General features: G+C 40.2%; 1 protein-coding gene across 2 annotated transcripts in view; it reads left to right on the forward strand.

Annotated features, from left to right (window-relative positions):
- CD2AP (CD2 associated protein) overlaps positions 1-20,421 on the forward strand; it is a 150,993-nt gene that overhangs the window by 73,766 nt on the left and 56,806 nt on the right. For both annotated transcript variants that reach the window (XM_032777591.2, XM_032777592.2), the window contains exons 4-6: positions 6,933-7,033; positions 15,238-15,358; positions 18,854-19,041. In XM_032777591.2, the coding sequence (XP_032633482.1) occupies positions 6,933-7,033; positions 15,238-15,358; positions 18,854-19,041 (410 nt within the window). The remainder of the gene's footprint in view (positions 1-6,932; positions 7,034-15,237; positions 15,359-18,853; positions 19,042-20,421) is intronic.

Here is a 20,421-nt window from a genome sequence, read left to right on the forward strand (position 1 = left end):
ATAGCTGAGAGAGCACAGAGCAGAGACACAGACAAAAGACACACACCTAAAAATTCCCTCCCTGAACTTTGAAAAATCTGGTTTCCTGATTGGTCCTCTGGTTAGGTGTTTGGTTCCCTTTGTTAACCCTTTACAGGTAGAAGAAACATTAACCCTTAGCTGTCTGTTTATGACAGGTGGCAATGTTTTCAGATGATTCAAAACTATGCAGTCTGCTTGGGGCTTAACTATCTTGAGAAGAGCTACAAAAGGATCTCATAAAACTAAGTGACTGGGCAACAAAATGGCAGATGAAATTAAGTGTTGATAAATGCAAAGTAATGCACATTGGAAAACATAATCTATTTATGGAAAACTATATATATATAAAAGGATGGGGTCTAAATTAGCTGTTACCACTCAAGAGAAAGATCTTGGAGTCATTGTGGATAGTTCTCTGAAAACATCCACTCAGCGTACAGTGGCAGTCAAAAGTGCAAACAGAATGTTGGGACTCGTTAAGAAAGAGAGAGATAATAAGACAGAAAATATTATATTGCCTCTATATAAATATATGGTACGCCCACATCTTGAATACTGTGTGCAGATGTGGCCACGCCATCTCAAAAAGATATATCGGAATTGGAAAAGATTCAGAAAAGGGCAACAAAAATTATTAGGGGTATGGAATGGCTGCCATATAAGGAAAGATTAATAAGACTGGGACTTTTCAGCTTGGAAAAGAGACAACTCAGGGGAATATTATAGAAGTCTATAAAATCCTGACTGGTGTGGAGAAAGTAAATAAGGGTGTGTTATTTATTTACTCCTTCTCATAACATAAGAACTAAGGGTCACCAAATGAAATTAATAGGCAGCAGGTTTAAAACAAGCAAAAGGAAGTATTTTTTCACACAATGCACAGTCAACATGTAGAACGCCTTGCTATAGGATGTTGTGAAGGCCAAGACTATAACAGAGTTCAAAAAAGAACTAGGTAAGTTCATGGAGGATAAGTTCATCAATGGTTATTAACCAGGATGGGCAGGGATGGTGTCCCTGGCCTCTATTTGCCAGAAACTGGGAATCACTTGATTACCTGTTCTTTCATTCTCTCTGGGACACACCTGGCATTGGCCACTGTCGGAAGGCAGAATACTGGGCTAGATGGACCTTTAGTCTGACCCACTATGGCCATTTTTATGTTCTTATATTTTGTAGTTTTCAAGGCCTCTAGTAGCTTCCACAGATGCTGGGCCTGAAAGACCCAAAAAAGTTAGGTTTATTTTCCACATTGAATCTTTGACCTCTGTAATCCAGGCTGTCATTTAGGGTGAATTTGCAACTGGAACCTCCAGGATTTATCTTCAGTTTCTCATCAGCTAATTCCCTTGTAGGTTTTTGTTTTGTGTCTTCTGGGCACAAATGCTGGAGGTTCAGGGTCCTCCTTTTCTGCCTTAATACAACTCTCAAAGATATTGGTACCTGAACTTGAAAAGGGAGATGTCACGGCTTATTCCCCACTCTGGGACTTTGAGTGCAGAAGGTAGGGGACTGCAAGGATTCTGAAAATTAATACTGGTCACTTCAGGCTAGTATTAACTCCCAAGGTTACAGCTTTTCTCTGTCTTTGGCTTGGTAAATGCTGCTACCACCCAAGTGAAAAACTCCGTCTTGCAAATCATGAAAAAACTCACTTGGAAAGTTTTCCCTGAGGTCCCTCGGCTTTTCCGCCCTTCCCTCGGGGAAGCCGAGAAAGAAAACAAACAAGGGAAACCCAGCTGTTGCCACCAGCTAATTGAAAAACATATGCTCAGACTTTCTAAGACACAAAACTTATGTTCTTAAAAAAGGTAAATTTTATTTAAAAAAAGAAGAAAGGAAACACATCTGGAAAATCAGGCTGTTGCTAGATTTTATAGAGTAACTGAAAAGGAGTTAAACACCAGAAATGGATCCCTGGGGTCCAGGTTTATGTTACAAAACAAAAATAGCACAGAGGAAATCCACAAGCCAAAATAAAGAAATAAACCTGATCATGTCTATCTAAATGTTCCCTGTCCCAGGGTGTTTTAACTGGAGTGCTGTGTGAGACACAGGGGGTAATTGTCCTGTTCTGCTGAGCACTGATGAGACCCCAGCTAGGCACCACAATATAGGAAAGATGTGGACAAATTGGAGAGAGTCCAGAGGAGAGCAACAAAAATGATTAAAGAGTTAGAAAACTTGACCTATGAGGAAAGCTTAAAAAACTGGGCATATGTAGACTTGAGAAAAGAAGACTGAGGGGCAACCTGATAAGTCTTCCAGTGTGATAATGGCTGTTATAAAGAGGATGGTGATCAATTGTTCTCCATGTCCACTGAAGGTAGGACAAGAAGTAATGGGCTTAAACTGCAGCAAGGGAGATTTAACTATAAGGGTAGTTTAAGCTCTGGAATAGGTTTCCAAGAGAGGTCATGGAGTCCCTATCTTTGGAAGTACTTAAAAACAAGGAGGACCAACATCTCTCAAGGATGGTCTAGGTTTTCTTGGGCCTACCGTAGCTCAGGGGGCTGGACTTGATGCCTTCTTGAGGTCCCTCCCAGTCCTACATTTCTATGATTCTGTGTTTAATCAGGGACCCCAAATTAAGTATACATCTGAGCAGGGTATTCCTGTAGGAACTCTGAATACAGCAACGGCAGTCTCTGATTTTCTAATCTCATCCAGGTACCATCCTAAAATATATGTAGGTCTCTGGAAACTGCACCTTGGGGAAATGCTGTTCATAGGGGTCTCAGGTGCCTCATGGCCCGATATATGGTATTTCTGTGGACGCTTCTTGAGTTCAGTGCCCAACCTGACCTCACAGTTACAGGAGAAAAAGAACTTTATGGGTAACTTGGTTTTTCCTACTATATCAGTCTGGATACCCAATCTGTGTCAGAGCTGAGAGGAAGACAAGTGCTACTTATAGGTCATAGTGTTAAATAAACTCTTGATGACTAGTAAGTAACATCATGTCTACATTCATAGGAATCTAGTTGTTCTCTGAGCACAGCACTGTTGTTAGGCCTCTTACGCTGCCACCTGGTATTATTTTACTATCCTCCTTTAACTTGCCCCTGTTTTTCATCAGTTGAGTTAGCCACATTATGTCGTGTTAATTGCAAATTTTACTGAATTTTTGTCTTCTTTTCATCAGATACAGTCATTATGCTGTACACAGACTGACCTAAGAGACATCAGGGAAAGCAAATTAGCAATATGGAAAATTCCCTTTTACAGGATTTCTGGTGACCAGGTTTTTTATCTTCCACTGTTTGACCAAGAGAATATGAATTCATAAAAAATTAATATACTGTTGACCTGTCAACTGGAAATGCCTCCGAAGGAGTGAGTCAGCACATATGTGTAGAACTTACACTGAAAAGCTGGTATACTTGTCAGATTGAGTGGAAATGTACATTTCCCGAATGATCAGCAATCTCCTTTTGTTCTTGCGTTCTATATTAATTTTAAGTGGTATGTTTATCTTTGACTGCCTTGAGCATCTGAATGAGGAGCTCTCCAGGAACAGAATATGAATGTTCTGTGTAAGCTTGACAAAGAAGAAGCATTCTTAAGGAAGCTTGGAAACTGGTCTCTTTGAGCACAAGGCAGAAATGTGGTGTAATTTCCTCTTGATTTAGACATCATCAAGAAAACTGGTCGGGAACTTGAGTCAGCATCTGAGGGAGCTTCAGACCCAATTTTGAGACTGCTTCCCTCATGACCTTTAGAGAAAAAAGATCACTAACTTCCTTAGTCCAAAATGTGGCTGACTCAGCAGCCTTGGTAATCTGTTGCAGGGCAGACGAAGAGCTTTCCTGTGACAAGATCCTGCTCGGAGCCATATTATTAAAAGATGCTCTATTGTACTGAGTTAAAATATTTTTGAAATTGAGAAAGTATCATCAAAATTCACTTAATAGTATCTTCTATCCCTGGAAGACTTAATACATGTGAACATTGGGTATGGCTATAAAGTGCTAGAATAAAAGCTACATTTTAGCTACGAAGTGAGACTTACATTTCATAGCTATGGTGTTCTACTGGTGAAATAACCTTCTAGATGAGTGGTCCCCAAACATTTTGTCGCGTTTTCTCCACCACCACCCATACCATAATCTGTCCATGCCCTTGCAAGAGCCGGGTCAGAGGCTGGGAGCCAGGTCGGGCCTTGGGCTGGGATTGCGGGCCATACTGTAGCTGGACTGGAGTGGAGCTGGGTGGTGATCCCTCCCAACCTCTCATGGGGGGCTGACTCGGGCCCCACTGTGCTACCCTGAACATTTCTTTGTGCCCCCTAGGGGGCATTCCCCACAGTTTAGGGACCACTGTTCTAGGTGAATCGTAACTATGAAATCACGTGAAGTACTAGTACATCACCAGAACACCACAAGCTGCTTCTGTACCATTTAGCCTCTCCAGTACTGTCCCTTTAAGTAGAGTGATGGAACCGTGTTACGTTTGACCACACATTCAGCCAATTTTTTAATTCTTGCTGGCCTCTGTTCCTGACCCAAGAGGGCCACAACGCATGTGTAGTCACATCGCCCTCATCCCACCATGTGAGGGAGGGCAACTGGAGCTGCCTGAAAGATACCAGAGGGGCAGGAGAGCCCAATGAGGCCCTTTACACTTTCAGTAATCAGGAACACAAGAACACTCCTTGATTGGAATGTATAGGTTGTGGTTTTTTTTAACACACTCTTGCACTGAACCAAAATCTATTTTTAGCCCGGTGGGTATATTGTCTCAGCAGCAACGGTATTGGATCAGTATGGAAATGGGGCAGATTAGGGAAAAGATTTTTAGAAAGTAACCCACAATATATGGATCTTAAACATATTGCTTGTTGTTTATCTTGCCTATCTTCTGGCTCTTTTAGATTATAAACATGTTTTCCTATGTATTTATATGTCCCCTAAGGTAATAGGTTCTCAATCCTAATTAGAAGTTTGGGGCAGTTCTGTAATCTCAGAGGCAGCTTTTAGATCTTTTCAACTGATAAAGTGAACTTTTAAGGCTTTATTGAAGGCACATAGCTTTTCTCCTTCTGAGGTGTAGAGGTTGGGGGTTGCTAAGTGTTGCAGCTGTGTACTTAAGTAACAAAAAGCAATGTATTTCATTTTAAGTAAAGATTGTTGCCCCATGCCTTTTTATATGTTCTTAAATTTTGATGTCTGTGTCAGGAACTGTCTCAATGTGTTGATAGCACCCAGCAGTAGGTGGGCAGTACTGGAATACAAATAATAATAAAATGATAGAATTGTAGGGCTGGAAGTGACCTCAGGAGGCCTCCAAGGGACCTCATTGTCCAGCCCACCCTACTGAGGCAGGACCAAGTATACATAGACCATCTTTGACATGTTTGTCTAACCTGTCCTTAATAACCTTCTATGATGGGGTTTCCATAACCTCCCTTGGTAACCTATATCAGAATTTAGCCACCCTTATAGTGGGAAAGTTTTCCCCAATATCTAATCTAAATTTCCCTTGCTGCATATTAATCGTATTATTACTTGTCCTATCTCAGTGGATATGGAGAACCACTGATCACTAGCCTCTTTATAACAGCACTTAACATCTATGAAGATGCCTGTCAGGTCCCTCTTTCAGTCATTTTTTTCTCAAGGCTAATCATGCCCAGTTTTTAAACCTTTCCTCATAGGTCAGATTTTCTAAATTTTCTTATTTTTGTTGCTTTCCCCTAGACGCACTCTACCATTTGTCCATGTCTTCTTTTTTTTTTTTTTTTAAGTGTGGTGTCCAAACCTGGGCACAGCACTCCAGCTGAGGCATCACCAATGCTGAATAAAGCAGGACAGTTACCTGCTGTATCATACATACAACACTCCTGTTAATCCACCCAGAATGAAAATGTTCATTCAAGATGGAAGTTGGCTTGGAAAGTTTATGATCTTATTAGCTAGCAAACTTCTTCTAGAAGTTCTACTTCTAGTGGGAAAGAGGAAACCATCAAGACTTCTATGGTAGTGTCATTTCAATATTAATCTGGAAAACTAACCTTGTGACATGTACAAATTTGGCTTGTGGTGCCACTGCAAGCTGCTTGAGCTGTCTCTTACCATGATGCCTTCTGTCCTTTAATATTTGTATAACTTTTGTATCTTTCATCCGTGAAATATCCTATTACCTTTTTTTCCTAGATTCTTTTTGTGCCACTTAATACTGATTGATTGAGTGATAGGCTTTGTATCCCGATTTACATGCTGGAGCTGGGAAAAGTTTTGTACTCCCCGGAGTCCAGTGAAACACATGCCTTTTTTAATCAGGTTCTGAATGTTCAGGCAAAACAAATATTATCCTTACCTCCAAATAAAGACCTAGCAGTGTATGTTTATTTCATGCAAAGGATGTCAGCATTTCATTGCTCTGCAGATCATTTGACATTTTTTGTAAGGATGAGTGTTTGTGCAAAAGTGTAGTCATAAAACTTCAGATTCATAAATGTGCACTAGAATTACTCCTTTCACCTAGATCAATGCTGTAGATAGCACATAGCTGACAGCAGTTTTGATTGTTGCACTCTTCTCACAGGAAGTAGCTTGAAAAATAATAGAACGGCTGATCTATGACTCAATTATGTCAATAAAACTTGGTATTAATGCTCTGGTAATTGATAGTACACTGTTTACTTCCTTGTAATCTGCAGAGTGTAAAGCTCACAAATGGAAGCAGTCAGTATTTGTAAAGGTCTACCTAGCTCAAGGCAAGCTGGATTTATACTGATGTAAATGGACGACTGGAAAACTAGAAACTAAGAAAGTGTAGTTAGCTCCTTGGGATGATTTGCAGGTGTTCTCTTCAAATATGATCCTTTAAAGATTTGAATATGGAAAAGTACACAATTATTTTTAGGCAGTTTCACTTTAATCATGTTTTTATAATATCCCTTCCACCAGAGTTAAAGAAGCGGCAGTGTAAAGTGCTGTTTGAGTATATTCCACAGAATGAGGATGAAATGGAGCTCAAGGTGGGGGATGTTATTGACATTAATGAAGAGGTAAGTTATGTTATAGAACTAATCTCCTGGCATTTGGCCCAAATGAAACCTTTTTTTGACTGAAATGTTGCAAACGTGTTGAAAAATTGTGAGGGAGGCATAATTTTCTGTCTCTAAAGTTTTTAGTTTAGAGGTTTTCTGTCTTAGGAATAGCAAATGTTAAATTAACAAAGGCCTAGCGTTTAGCAAATATTAGTCTATAAGTTATTCAAGGAATAGCATGTACTTTAGTAAATCATGTTCCATTACATATTAATTTCCTAAAACTACTTTCTAGTTCTTTATGGTTTGTACATGTGATCTCTGCCTGGTGGTTGTTTTGCTATGTGGACTCAAGTTATTTCTGGCTGATCACCTGTAAGTTCACACACAGGAGCCAGGCTTAGATGAGAGTTGCATTAGTAGACCAGATTTTTAGGGCTTGCCTTTTCTTGCAAAATATTCTGTCTTTATTATTGAACCTTTGAACAAATCAAAGTAGCAACAAATGTGCAGTAGATCAAACTTGGTAGCTATTTGCTGAGCAGTACAGATCATCATGAACACACCATCCCATTGTATTAACATACTGAATACAGAGTTCAATTAAAGAGCTCTGTCTTGATATTGAAAATCTTTCATGACATTATCCCTACCTACCTGAAAGCTCAACCGTATCCTCCCATGACAGCTGCTTTACTCAGTCAAACTTTCAACCTGTAGTGGGGTGGCTTGTGAGTGTGAAAGAAGAAACTTTCACTGGAACTGTAGTATGGAACCTATGGAAAAGGTAAGCATGACCCCAGAAGCAGCCATTTTCAGAGTGAGGTGCAAAACTTATTCTTCAGCTCAACTTTCTCAAATCTGCACGTTTTTCTTGCTATTTCTCCTGAAGTCTACAAAGGAGAGAAGGGAGATTTACTGTTCCTTCTATTTTTAAGCATTTGGGAGGCTCTCAGATACTGTATTGTATGGAGGACAATATCATTAGCTACATGGAAACCAGCTGTGTTTTATTATGTGTGGTGTTTTTTTTAATATGCAGTTTGACCTGGCTCCAGCTCTTCAGATAAGTGCGATCTATTAAGGGGGAGCTGATATCCTCCCCAGAATAATACATGTTGCAAAAAAGGGCCTTGTGTATCCGGAGCACAGAGCAATCCTCATAATTTCAGATGTTTAAGGTTAAGCCTCATTGACCTGTAGAATTTGTTTTGATAATTTTTAATAAACAGAACAAGTGCTTTTGGAGATTATGGCTTAAAGATGACTTCTAAAATCACAATACATAAGTAGTTTTTTTACTCCTCCAGGCAAATCTCATATTTTTAATGCATAGTTAATGCTTAGGTATAATAGTGATAAGTTCTTTATCCACACAGATAGAGAATATTGCTCATTCAAAAGGCAGTTTTTTCATTTACATTAATAGTAAAATGTTTAAGAAATTGCCATTCCCAAACCTTTAACGCCAAGATCTGAATTCTTTATCACATGATGCAATGAATCATACCAAGCAGCCTTACAGAATGTAAAAGATCCAAGACAATATTTAAACAAGTTACCTGATGCTATTTTTCATTCCTGGCATCCTTCAGCTGTGTTTGTTCAAATGTAGTAGTGTATATGTTTGATACAGATGCAGGTATTGTCACTGTCCTTCTCCATCAGGTTTCCAAGTGACTTAATAACCCTGGTTTGTTAGGAGGAGTGATCCTGGAAATGTGGTGGCTGTTGCAAGGATTAATGTTAATAACATTTTTTATTTTTTTCTGGATCCTCTCAAGAGTTCAATACAGGGAGTCCTCCGACTTACTGCACAATTCGTTCCTGAAAATTGCATTGTAAGTCAAAACTGCTTTTCCCATAGGAATCAATGGTATGCAGGGGGGATTGGTTCCTGAACCAAGGTTTGATACACTATTTTCACCACAGTAACCCAGATTTTTGTACTAAATGAATTAGATGTCAAATGTTGCAACATCAATGTATTTACTGTACACTGTATTTTGTAAACAGCATTCAAATAATCATATAATCACAGATGCTTCTCAGAAAGCCAGGGAGAAGGGCACACATGCTGAGTCTCAGCCATTCACCGTTCAAGCTTTCTGATTGGCTGAGCCCGGGACCAGGAGCCAATCAAAAATAAGTAACAACCATACCTGGCAACAAACTACCCTGCTGCCTCAAAACCAATCAGAAGTGACCCCTTCCAGCTCTATTCCACTATAATGCGTCCAGGAAGTGATTTCAAGCAACTTTATGCAAATCTAGCATTGTAAGGGTGAAACTGTGTCATTGGGGCGAAATGGGCAGTCAATTGAAAAGCAGTGTAAGTGGCCTCCAGCGTAAGTTGGGCGTCGTAAATCTGAGGACTCCCTGTATCTAGAAAAACGGTATAGTAGCTGATAATCTGCATTCCACCAATCATACAGGAGGACACTTCCGTAGAGCTGCTGTCATGATGATAATTCTAGTGTGATTTAGGATAAAGATGACAAAGGCAGGAATTAGTGCTGTTTAGACACACAACCGTATGCAAGATCAGGAATGTGAACAATGCCAGGAAACCATTACAAAACAGAAAACATACCCAATGTGGCTTACCTTTATAGGTTGCTGATTTCAATGAGGGACCAAAGTGCTTCTTGGTAAATCGTGAGACAGAAGATATTATATAAATGACAATAATGTAATTCCCTTCTCTCTCAGGCTTGAGAGAATTCTATGAACATGTTTGTCTGGGTTAGAAAAATAATAAACTATGCCAGATTGAATCCCTCGAGATCTCTCTTCCCAGTGGCTGTCAGAAGATGTTCAATAATTAGTTCAGTTTAAAAAGCATTTGTTTTAATATTTAAAATGCTTAGACTAACCCGAGTAACTGTATAATCTTTCTGTTGTAAGCCCTTTGTTTCTTCAGTCTTTTCTTTCTTACTGTTAATTACCGCTGCTCATCATCATCATCGTTATTATTTGACTTGTATAACCATAGTGCTTAGGAGCCCCAGTCTTGTACCATGATCCCGTTGTGCTAGGTTCTATACAAACAGAACCAAAAGACAGTCCTTGCCCCAAGCCATTTAGAATCTAAGCAGAAATAGATGGTAAATTAATTGACTGGAACCGTCTTTGTAGTAATATTTATTACTTCTGCTACTATATTTACTGCTGCTGCTACATAATGTATATTCTATAGCTGGAGCAGCTACAGACCTCAGCCAGGAGTGTGCATAACACAGATTAAAACACTCCCTGCCTTGAAGAGCTTGAGGAGAAGACAGATATAGACCAACATTCATGTATCTATCTTTCATTGGCAGCTGATAGTTTTAAATGTGTGGCCAGTGGTTCATTTGATTTAAATTATGTAACGTCAGTGTTGGAACCATATTCAAGGTTACAATTGGTAAGTGTTTTGTTAGCAGCAGAACTGGATTCTTTTTGACTGAAGGTTGGGAGTGAGCTTGCTTGCTTGGGTCAGTGTCTCCTCTATTTAGGCATCTGAAAATCACGATTTTTATCCCATTTTTTGTTGCAGTGGTTACGTTTGTGAGTGTTTCTATGCAACTTCCCTAGTGACCACTATGTGCGGATGATGCTTAGTGAATGTAGTATAGTGCAACTCCCTCTTGTGGTCAGTACTGAACCTATTACATGAAGTGTAATGCAGTAGAATTCCAAATATCCAAATTGTTTGTGTGATTAAAAAAAATAGGCTTGGATAATTGGGAGTCAGTTTACATAGATTCTGTAGATCAGGGAGATATGCTGACAATTTAGATGTTTGGACGGTGAAGGTTTGGCTTCTGAGGGCTATAATTCTTGTAAAATGTACCTGATTTAACCACACATCAGGTTGTTGGGTTATAGTTCTGTACCTGGCAGAAGCAGGAATTTAACCAGGAAAGAAAAGTATTCTGTTCATGTTGTTATACCACCCCTTTGCTAAGAAAGGAAGAGGTGATCTTAGCAGGAAATTAAGAGTGGAGTTCACATTTCTGTACACCCAAAGCTTTTGGGGAGTTTTGGGCAGCACTCCTATAGGTGATATCAAGGTGTGTGTGTGTGTTTTGTTTAAAGAATCTGAAAAAATGGAAGGGATTGTCTCATGATCTAATGAAGCACTTTTTGCCTTTGAAGTTGCTTTTCTTATGTTCCACACATCCAGAAATAATACTACCTATTTTAAATCAATTTTGTGGGTCACAAATGTATGTACTATAGTTAGCACAGAACTGTCTTCTAAACTGTTTCATGCTGTATCACTTACAAAATGCAGTGATTGAGTTGAAACTGTAAATAACTCTTTATGTAATCTGGGTATTAATTTCATGTCAGAACAGAAAAAGATTATATGAAATGGAAGACAGAGTTTTGAATAGCTTAAGTTTTAAGATTAGATAATGCCAAAGTCCATAGCTATTTAGTATCTTATCAAAGCAAGTACAGCTATTTTTTTCCACATGGTGGAATTCAAATTGCTAATTGAATTTCTTTCCAGAATCACGCATGTCATTTCAAAAGCCAATTTTTTTGTTGGTGAAGACAGCATAACAGCGTATAGACACTACCTGTGCCCAGTGATGAGCTGCCAGAATGTTAATAACCAGTTCCCTACTGGGACTTAGGTGGTGGGTCCTTCAGTTGCTCCAGATTTTCGGTGGCACTTCAGCAGCGGGTCCTTCAGTGCTGCCAAGTTCCCGGTAGGGAACCGGTTATTAAGAGCTGCCTGATGAGTACAAGCCCGAGACCACCCCCAGCCCTAACTGCCCCTTAAGGCCACACCCCCTACCCAACTCGTCCCGCTCCCTGTTCCTTGACTGCCCCAACTTCATCCCTGACAGACCTCTAGAACTCCCATGCCTACCCAATCCCTGCTCCCCATCCCCTGACCGTCCCCCGCCAGAACCTCCGCCCCTCCAACTGCTCACTTCTGCTTATCCAACCCCTCCTCACAGCCCCAGCCTGGCCCCCTTACCATGCTGCTCAGGGCAGCGTGTATCAATGCCGTGTGGTCTGCTGGAGCTCGCAACCCCACCCCCTTACCATGCCTCTCAAAGCGGCAGGAGCTACAGAGCTGCCCAGGAGTGGTCCAGAGTGCTGGCGCTGGCAGTGCAGCGCGCTGAGGTTCTGCAAGAGAGGGGAAGGTGGGGGAGCAGCCTGGGGAGCGTCTCCAGTCAGGAGCTCAGGCAGGCCAGACAGGACGGTCCTGCGGGCCGGAGTTTGCCCAGCCCTTTAACAACCAGTTCTAAACCGGCTTCTAAATTTAACAGCCGGTTCGTGCAAACTGGCTCCAGCTCACCACTGCCTATACCAGATTCTCTTGGCCTAAGTAATCCACCTTCCTGAGAGGCAGTAGGTAGGTTGATGGAAGATTTATTCCATCAACCTAGCAGTGTCTACACAGGGACTTAGGTCTGCTTTACTGTACCACTCACAAGTATGAATTTTTTCACACTCTTGAGCGATGTAGTTATGCTGACTTAATATTCTAGTGTAGACCAGGTCTTAACCAAGTGGAAAGTTTCTCTGGGTGCAACAGAAATGTATATATTCCCAGAAGCTGCAGGTATTCCCTTTATTCTGGACTATCTTATTTCCCTCAAAACAATGGGTTTTCCCATGAACTCTCTTTGGGTTCACCTGGCAGCAATCAGTATGTACCACCCAACTTCACATGGTTATTTGGTTTTCACTCACTCATTGACTACACAAGTCTGGAAGAATCTAATCAGAATCTGTCCTCCAGTAAGGAAACCTATTCCTCAGTGGGACTTAAACCTTGTTTTTTTCAGTGCTGATTCTCCATTCTAATCAGTGCTTACATGTTCCATGTCTTTCCTGCTTGTGAAGGTTGCATTCCTAGTGGCCATCACCTTAGGCAGGAGGGTGGGCGAGTTCAGAGCACTGATGACAGATCTGTCTTATGCCATATTCCATGTCTCATTGCATTTACATCCTAAGTTCACAACCAAACTCGTTTCAGAGTTTCACCTGAACCAGTCAATTCACTTACCTGTGTGTTTTTTCCCCCCCCGCCCCCAAAACCACTTGCATCTGAAAAAGAGGAGACTTCATTCCCTTGAAGCATGACAAGCCGTAGTCTTTTATCTACAAAGGACAAATCCAGTCAGAAAAAGAGTTTGAGGTCAAGCTCTGTCTTCTGAGGATCCCTAAATAGATCTCAAGTTGTATCTCATTCTATGAGCTCTTTAATCTTCCTCTGCTTCAATGGGTGCAGGCTCATTCTGCAAGAGGACAAGCAACATCAATGGCATTGCTTCAGGAAATACCTCTACTTAACAGTTGCAAAGCAGCTATGTGGAGTTTCATCCGCACTTTTGCAAGATATTATTCTTTAGTACAGGACTCCTCTGCTGATGCATCCTTTGGAATGGAGGGCCTTCAAACTGTTCTGCCTCCTGTATCCTCTCACCTTCCTCCTACTTGAGCACTGCTGGTCAGTCACTCACAGTGGAATATACATAGTGACCAGCACTCCATGAGGAAGAGCAAGTTAGTTACTTTTAATAATTGGAGATTCTTCGAGTTGTATGATCCCTATCTGTATTCTTCTTCTTGTCCCCCTTCCCCTCTACTTCAAATCATTCCTGGATCCACAACAGAGGAGGAGGAGGATCTAGAGCGGTGGTCTGTCTGCTCTGCCCTGTATCTCCTCAGCTGGAGACATAAAGAAAGCGAGGAGGCATGCCGCAGATCAAGATTTTTCCTGGGGGTGTACAGAGCATGTGCATATCCACAGTGAAATATGGATAGGGATCACATATCTCGAAGAACCTTGCCAGTGCTACCATACACAGTGCTGAACTTTCGGAATAGTGCACGTGGCTAGTTTTATCACCTTCTTTTTGAAGTACAGTTTGGAGTGCAAAAAGCTGAATGGGGTCTGAGAAGGAAACTGGCAAACTATGATAACTGGGCAGACAGTTCCTTTCTTTTGCTATTTGGGAGCGTTTGTAAGCAGTCTTAGGACACCAGTTTTTATTTGTGTCCCATATAGAATGTGCTAATCAGTGGATCTGGTATTTTTAAAACTAGATCAGCAACTACAGAATTTTTAGTGCAGATCAATGACAGGGAAAAAGCCTAACATTGACTACCCAAAAATAGTCACCATCTCATCGGGCAATTGTATTCAAGAACCAGGATGTCTTTGGTCAGAAAGACAATCTTGACCATAAAAACGTTTCCTCCAACATTCAAACAGTAAATTTTTCCACTCAATTGAAGAAAATGAACTTTCATTTAAAAAGCATGCCCTGGGTCAGGCACAGAAGCCTAAAATATGAGACTAAAACAGACCATGTAAACAACTTCTCAGTATGTTTTCTTGTAACTTTTTGTCCTCTGTATGTAAAACAAATCTTCAAAACACAAAGTAAAACAATAATAAACTGCAACTTTTGGAGTATATTTAACTGGCATTCATTTAAAAAGAGTGGATTGTGTACTTTATATTATGGTTCTGAATGATTTTTAAATGATTTTGATAGCATGTCTGTTATACAGTGCCAGCAGGTTATTCCCCCCCCCCCCACTCCCTTTTCTTTATCATCTAGGCATGTCAGACTGTTTTTAGTTCTGCTTTAAATTATACAGTTTCCTTTATGGTTTAAAAATACTTCAGCTGAAGGAGTGTCATGGAATAACTAACACCAAGAATCGGGAGATTAAAGTTCACCATGGGGTCCCTAAGCAGGACTTCTTATCGCCAGTGGCAAAATAGTAAAAATTGGCATCCATTATTTTACAACCAGTTTAATATTTTTCCTTCCCATTAAATGTGGATCACTTGATTATTGGGCAGCGGCATGCCTGTAGAATTCTATTTGGGAAAGAGAGGAAAAAGATCTGTCCACGGATAATTAGTTTATCTTTGCCACTCAAAATAGGAGTAAGTAATGAGGGTCCCTCTTTATGCTGTAGAATAATTGCTGGGCAGAGAAAAGTAGTGATAAAACATATTTCTAGAGATGTGGCTGCCATTGTCCATCATGATTTTCTTCATTTTAAATTTTGTTGAAGATTTGAACTTTTTCAAAGTATTTGCTAGTTTCATACTTTGTAGGTATAGTGTCTTGTGGTAGAATTATTTGAATTCCTACTCTTAACTACACTGCCATAATTATTTATTGCTGTATCAGTGAGTTTGTTTCCCTTTGCTTTATTACTAACATGGGAAATCTCTCTTTTTACAGGTAGAAGAAGGCTGGTGGAGTGGAACACTAAATGGCAAGTCAGGATTATTTCCTTCAAACTTCGTAAAAGAATTAGAATTGACAGATGATGGGGAAACACAAGAAGTCCCAGAGGATACAGGTAATAATCATATTATCTAGAATACAGTACCCTTATCACAGTTACTTATATCAAGAATTTAGGTGTGGAAAGCTACAACGATAGTGAAAGGAAAGTTATATAGAATGTGAGGGTAGGGACTATGCCTTTGTAAAGCAAGTAGAACACTGGCAATACAGAAATAATTTGAGATCTTCACAAAAATGTAGTTACATAACATTTTTCCTTTTGTCTCCTATCACAAAATTAAGGCTAAGGCCCTGATTTTGCAAACACTTACTCAGGTGTGTAACTTCAACAATAATAGGAGTATTCATATGCATAGAGTTAAATTTTAAGATTGAGACCTAAAATTATAATTCCTTCATATCAAGAAGTAAGTATTTGGTTTTTTTATTTTTCTCACCCCATTCTGATAGCCACGACACTGCCAGCTAGCAGTAAGAGTTTAACCTGAATGGATTTGGTAATAGTCCTAAAGCAATATAAATGTATCAGTAAATTTGCAATACTTCACATGGAGTGTTGAATTTTAGGAGGAGGGGCTGCTGGATTCTCGGATCACCATTAGCTGTAATGTATGATACAGCCCCATTATGCCGTGTCTTATGTCCTTGATGAATTTCCCATTTTAATATTACAAGCTTCGCAACTATTAACTCAGATCACTTTAGGATTACATCAGATTTCAATCCAGATAGTGGAATCCTTTGTGGTTATGGGTACATGGCCAGGAGAATGGCAGAAGTAGACTGTAATAGCTTAAAAGCATCATGATGTTAATAGGGACTCCAAGCAAATGTATGGTTTATAAGAAATGCGGTGGCTTGATCTAGTTCTGTAAACTGTAATTTAGAGAAGGCTTTACAGTTTGAAGAAGAGAAACTTGCTACTGTGGTGTTGCTCATGTAGAACATTGTCCACAATGATATGCAAAGTGAACAAATCAATACTGAAAATTGATCTTAAGACATGTTTTCTTTTGACAGCTACATAGTGATCAAGAAAGAGAGTATTGCAAAAAAATTCAGTAGACTGTACTTAAGTTTCAAGGGGCTTGGAGCTCTTAGTTTTTGGCAAGGTGGTACTTAGAGTTGGAAGAGAGACTACGCTAATGTGGGGAATGTTTTGCATCAGTGCTGGACAAGTTATTAAAAGCAGGAAAAAAGTGTGAACTAGTTGAGCAGTTCAGGAATTAGTTTAGCAGCTGTTCTGTGAATCAGGACTAAACACTACTTGGTTTAAAAATAGCTGGTAAACTTACAAATCCAGTGTTTGCCCTGTAAGATTATTTTCACTTCCAAACATAGTGCTCTGCATAACTTGCAATGAAAGCCTATTTTCTGGTGGTAGCTATTAAGGACCTGTTCTTTTCAGAAATGCGGAACATGTAACTGCACTTGGAGTTGCAGGTGCTCAGCACTTTTGAAAATCAGGTTCCAAATAGCTACCATTATATTTTGAGCAGCATTATTTTTTTTCGTCTCTATTTGCCAGAGACAGCAACAGATGAGTAAGCCCCCCATAAGGATGTGATCCTTTAAGACCAACATGCAACTTGTAGCCTAGAGGCTTCTTATCAGTGGGAAGAAGAACTGGAGGGGAATGGCTTTCGTAGATGGGTATTTCCCTCATAGATGCACAGAGTTACACCCTTAGAGGAAGGCAGGGAGAAGATTAAAGCCCATATGACCATTTGTTATCTCATCACAGCTGCAGGAGGGGGAGTAGGTGTATACTTGAGTTTCATCAGAAATGGGACACGGCAGTTCCGAGGAGTTGATACCCTAGAAAGAGCTTGAGTTGAAGGGCTAAAGTTAAATGATATGAAAGGGTATTTTGAGTTTGATAAATAATTGGAGTTTTAAGTTGCAAATTACTTTTATTTTGTCCATGCATACTGCAGGTGGAAAGCCAGTTTGCCTGTAAATACTACTGTGGGAGTCTTTTAAGCCAAAATATTTTCAAGCAGCTCCTTGGTCAGAGATGGGGAAACTATGGCCCGGGGCCCCCATCTGACTCTCGAGCTCCCACTGGGGATTGGGGTCCAGGACTTGCCCTATTTCGGCTCTCCAGCTTGGGAGTGGAGTCAGGGGCTTGCCCCACTCCACACGGCTCCTGAAAGCAGTGGGATGTCCCCCTTCCGGCTCCTATGCGTAGGGGCAGCCGGGGGCTCCGCATGCTGCCCCCGCCCCAAGTGCTGCCCCCACAGCTCCGATTGGCCGAGAAACATGGCCAATGGGAGCTGCAGGGGTGGCATCTGCGGATGAGGCAGTGTGAAGAGCCTCCTGACCGGGCCTCTGCGTACGAACCGGAGTTGGGACATGCAGCTGCTTCTGAGAGCTGCTTGAGGTAAGCACTGTCCAGAGCCTGCACCTCTGACACCCTCCCATACCTCTGTCCCAGCCCTGATCCCCCTCCCACCCTCAGAACCCTTCGATCCCAGCCCGGAGTACCCGCCCACACCCTGAACTCCTCATTTCTGGCCCCTCCACCGATCCCACACCCCCAGCCAGAGCCCTCACCCCCTTCCGCACCCCAACCCCAATTTTGTTCATTGGCCCGCCATGCAATTTCCATACCCTCAGGCCAAAAAGTTTGCTCACCCCTGTCCTAGGTCCTGAATTCCTGACCATCAGCTGCATGCAACTGTAGTTAGTCATTATTCGCAAACAAACCACCCTGTTCCTTTAACACCGTTTTTCAAACTTTTTTTAATCAGTTGTAAATAGTGCACCATATAACAGTGATTAAAGTTGGACAACTACATCTGGTTGAAAAGTATTGAAAAGTAACTTAAAAATAGAATTTAGATAATTATGAACAGGTTAAAAAAGGAACCCTTAAAAAATAACAGTAATTAAAGTGAAATTGATTTCAGTTGTTTGAAGGCTTGGGAAAATTTAATTTAGTAGCTTTGATGGAAAACATCCTTTCTTTAATGTTTAATAAGGCCACAATTGCTCATTGGTTCTGGCTGTCCAAACATGGAAGAATTAACTGAGGTGTTCTGCAGTACTTCCGAGTTGAGTAGCTACTGCTGCTGAAAGCAATAGTGCATGCAAACTTTGTTACATCATGTTGAAATAAAAATACTAGGTCAAAAAGATGCAGGAGCATATTTCCTCAGAGCTGGCGAAAAATGTACCGCTGATGAAGATAACAGGTCTTATTGCCTTCCTGGCTGATGTTTGAGAAATCAGGCCAAAAATCAGTGATCTGATTTCTTGACGGCAGGCAAGGGCTACCAATACACATTTGGTGCAGAAATAGTGTCATTGTAAATTCCCTTGAAATGCTTCTTAGACGTAAAGTCTTTCTAAATATCTAGCTAGCAGGAAATGTGTGAATTTAAGGATGGAATTGCAATTCTAAGGACTGTTGGGCAAGACCAGTGTACACAAACATTTTATACAAAGGAACAATTTTCTGATTTGATTTCCAGACTTCCTGATTAATAGTAATGTTGGCATTTATTAATTTATACATTAAAACCATTTTCTCTCAATTTTTCAGAGTCTCTTATCATTGGCTCTCCCTCACTTGTGGCCTCTCCAGGGAATGAAAATGAACCTGGAGCTGGACCAATAGCACAGCCAAAGAAAATCCGAGGAGTTGGGTTTGGAGATATCTTTAAAGAAGGTTCAGTGAAACTTAAAACAAGATTACCCAGTAATGATTCAGAGGAGAAAAAGCAAGACAAGGTTTGTGGTAGCCCATATTTGAGCATGCTGTCTTGGCTTAAGAATGCAAATTAAAACGATATTGCTAATATCTTGAATTAAAAAAACCCCAACCCTGGTAATTAGAGCACCTTCTGTCCTAGGATCTTACAGATATAAATGCATTAGATCTCTCAACACTTCCATGAAGTCGTTTAACATCCCCATTTCACAAAGCGGGAAATTGAGATACAGAAAAGCAGAGTATCAATGTATTGCAGAAATAAAAAAAGGAATTCACACCTGTCCTATCCTTGTTGAAAACTAATGTATATTACAAGTAAGCTTCAGAACACAAAACAAAAATGATGGATACCATCCATTCAAAATGATCACTATGTTGTCACAAGGCAATAGAAGAGAGGAAAAAGAAAATAATACCTTCTAAACCAGATGATTATTTTATTAGTATTATAATACACACACACATCCCCTTCCTTACCCCAATAATGGTACTACTCTGCTCAAAGTAGTCATGAGTGAATGTAAAGAGTTTCAGTGCTTATCTGTACTTTATTTGAATCTGTTTGATCTTGTATCTTCACAAGAACAGGAGTTTTTGTGAGACTTCCTGATTTCAGTAGTAGAAATAATGAAAATATTCTTACTCATGAGATTTTTGTACTTCTGCTTCTGATGCAAACAAGAAGTGCAGAAGTGCATGAATCTTGTAATTTATATTAAAAAAATAAATAAAACAATCAGAGCTCAGGATAGATTCTTCTGTCTTATTTGGTTTGATTACTGTAGTAATAGGCAGTAGTGTATTGAAAGGGAAAAACTCTGCAGTTAATGTTGGACTAGACATCTGGTTACAGTGCACAATGGAAAATATTTTTTTTGCTCTCCAACCAATTTTTTGTACTATTCAAACTTTTTTATATCTCATTACTTTACAGGTATTGCAGCCTTAACATTATTCATAAAAACATTGCCTTATCTGATCAGGCTAGTGAGCCCTCTAGTCCAGTATCCTGTCTTATGCCCTGACTTGTGCGTGTAGATATCCCTGCCAAAATTTTATATAGTTACTAATTTTTTACATCTTCATTGTAGAGGAAGGAGTGTCCTGTGCCTACTGTGCTAGCATTGAACTCTTCAGACCTGGGTTAAATGCTCTGCTCTGCCACAGGCTTCCTATGACTTTGGGCAAATCCTTTAGTCTTTCTCTACCACAGTTTCCCACATATGAAATGGTGATAATACTTCACCATCTTATATGGGTGTGACACAAGACATGGATGAGGATAAATATGTTAAATATTTTGAGGTACTTAGAGATTGTGGGTAATAATTTTATTTATAAACATAAATGTCCAGTCCTTTTTATGGATCCTATTGGGTTCTTGGCTTTGATGTTAC

The sequence above is a fragment of the Chelonoidis abingdonii genome, chromosome 3 (genome assembly GCF_003597395.2).
Source record: "Chelonoidis abingdonii isolate Lonesome George chromosome 3, CheloAbing_2.0, whole genome shotgun sequence".
NCBI lineage: Eukaryota > Metazoa > Chordata > Testudines > Testudinidae > Chelonoidis > Chelonoidis abingdonii.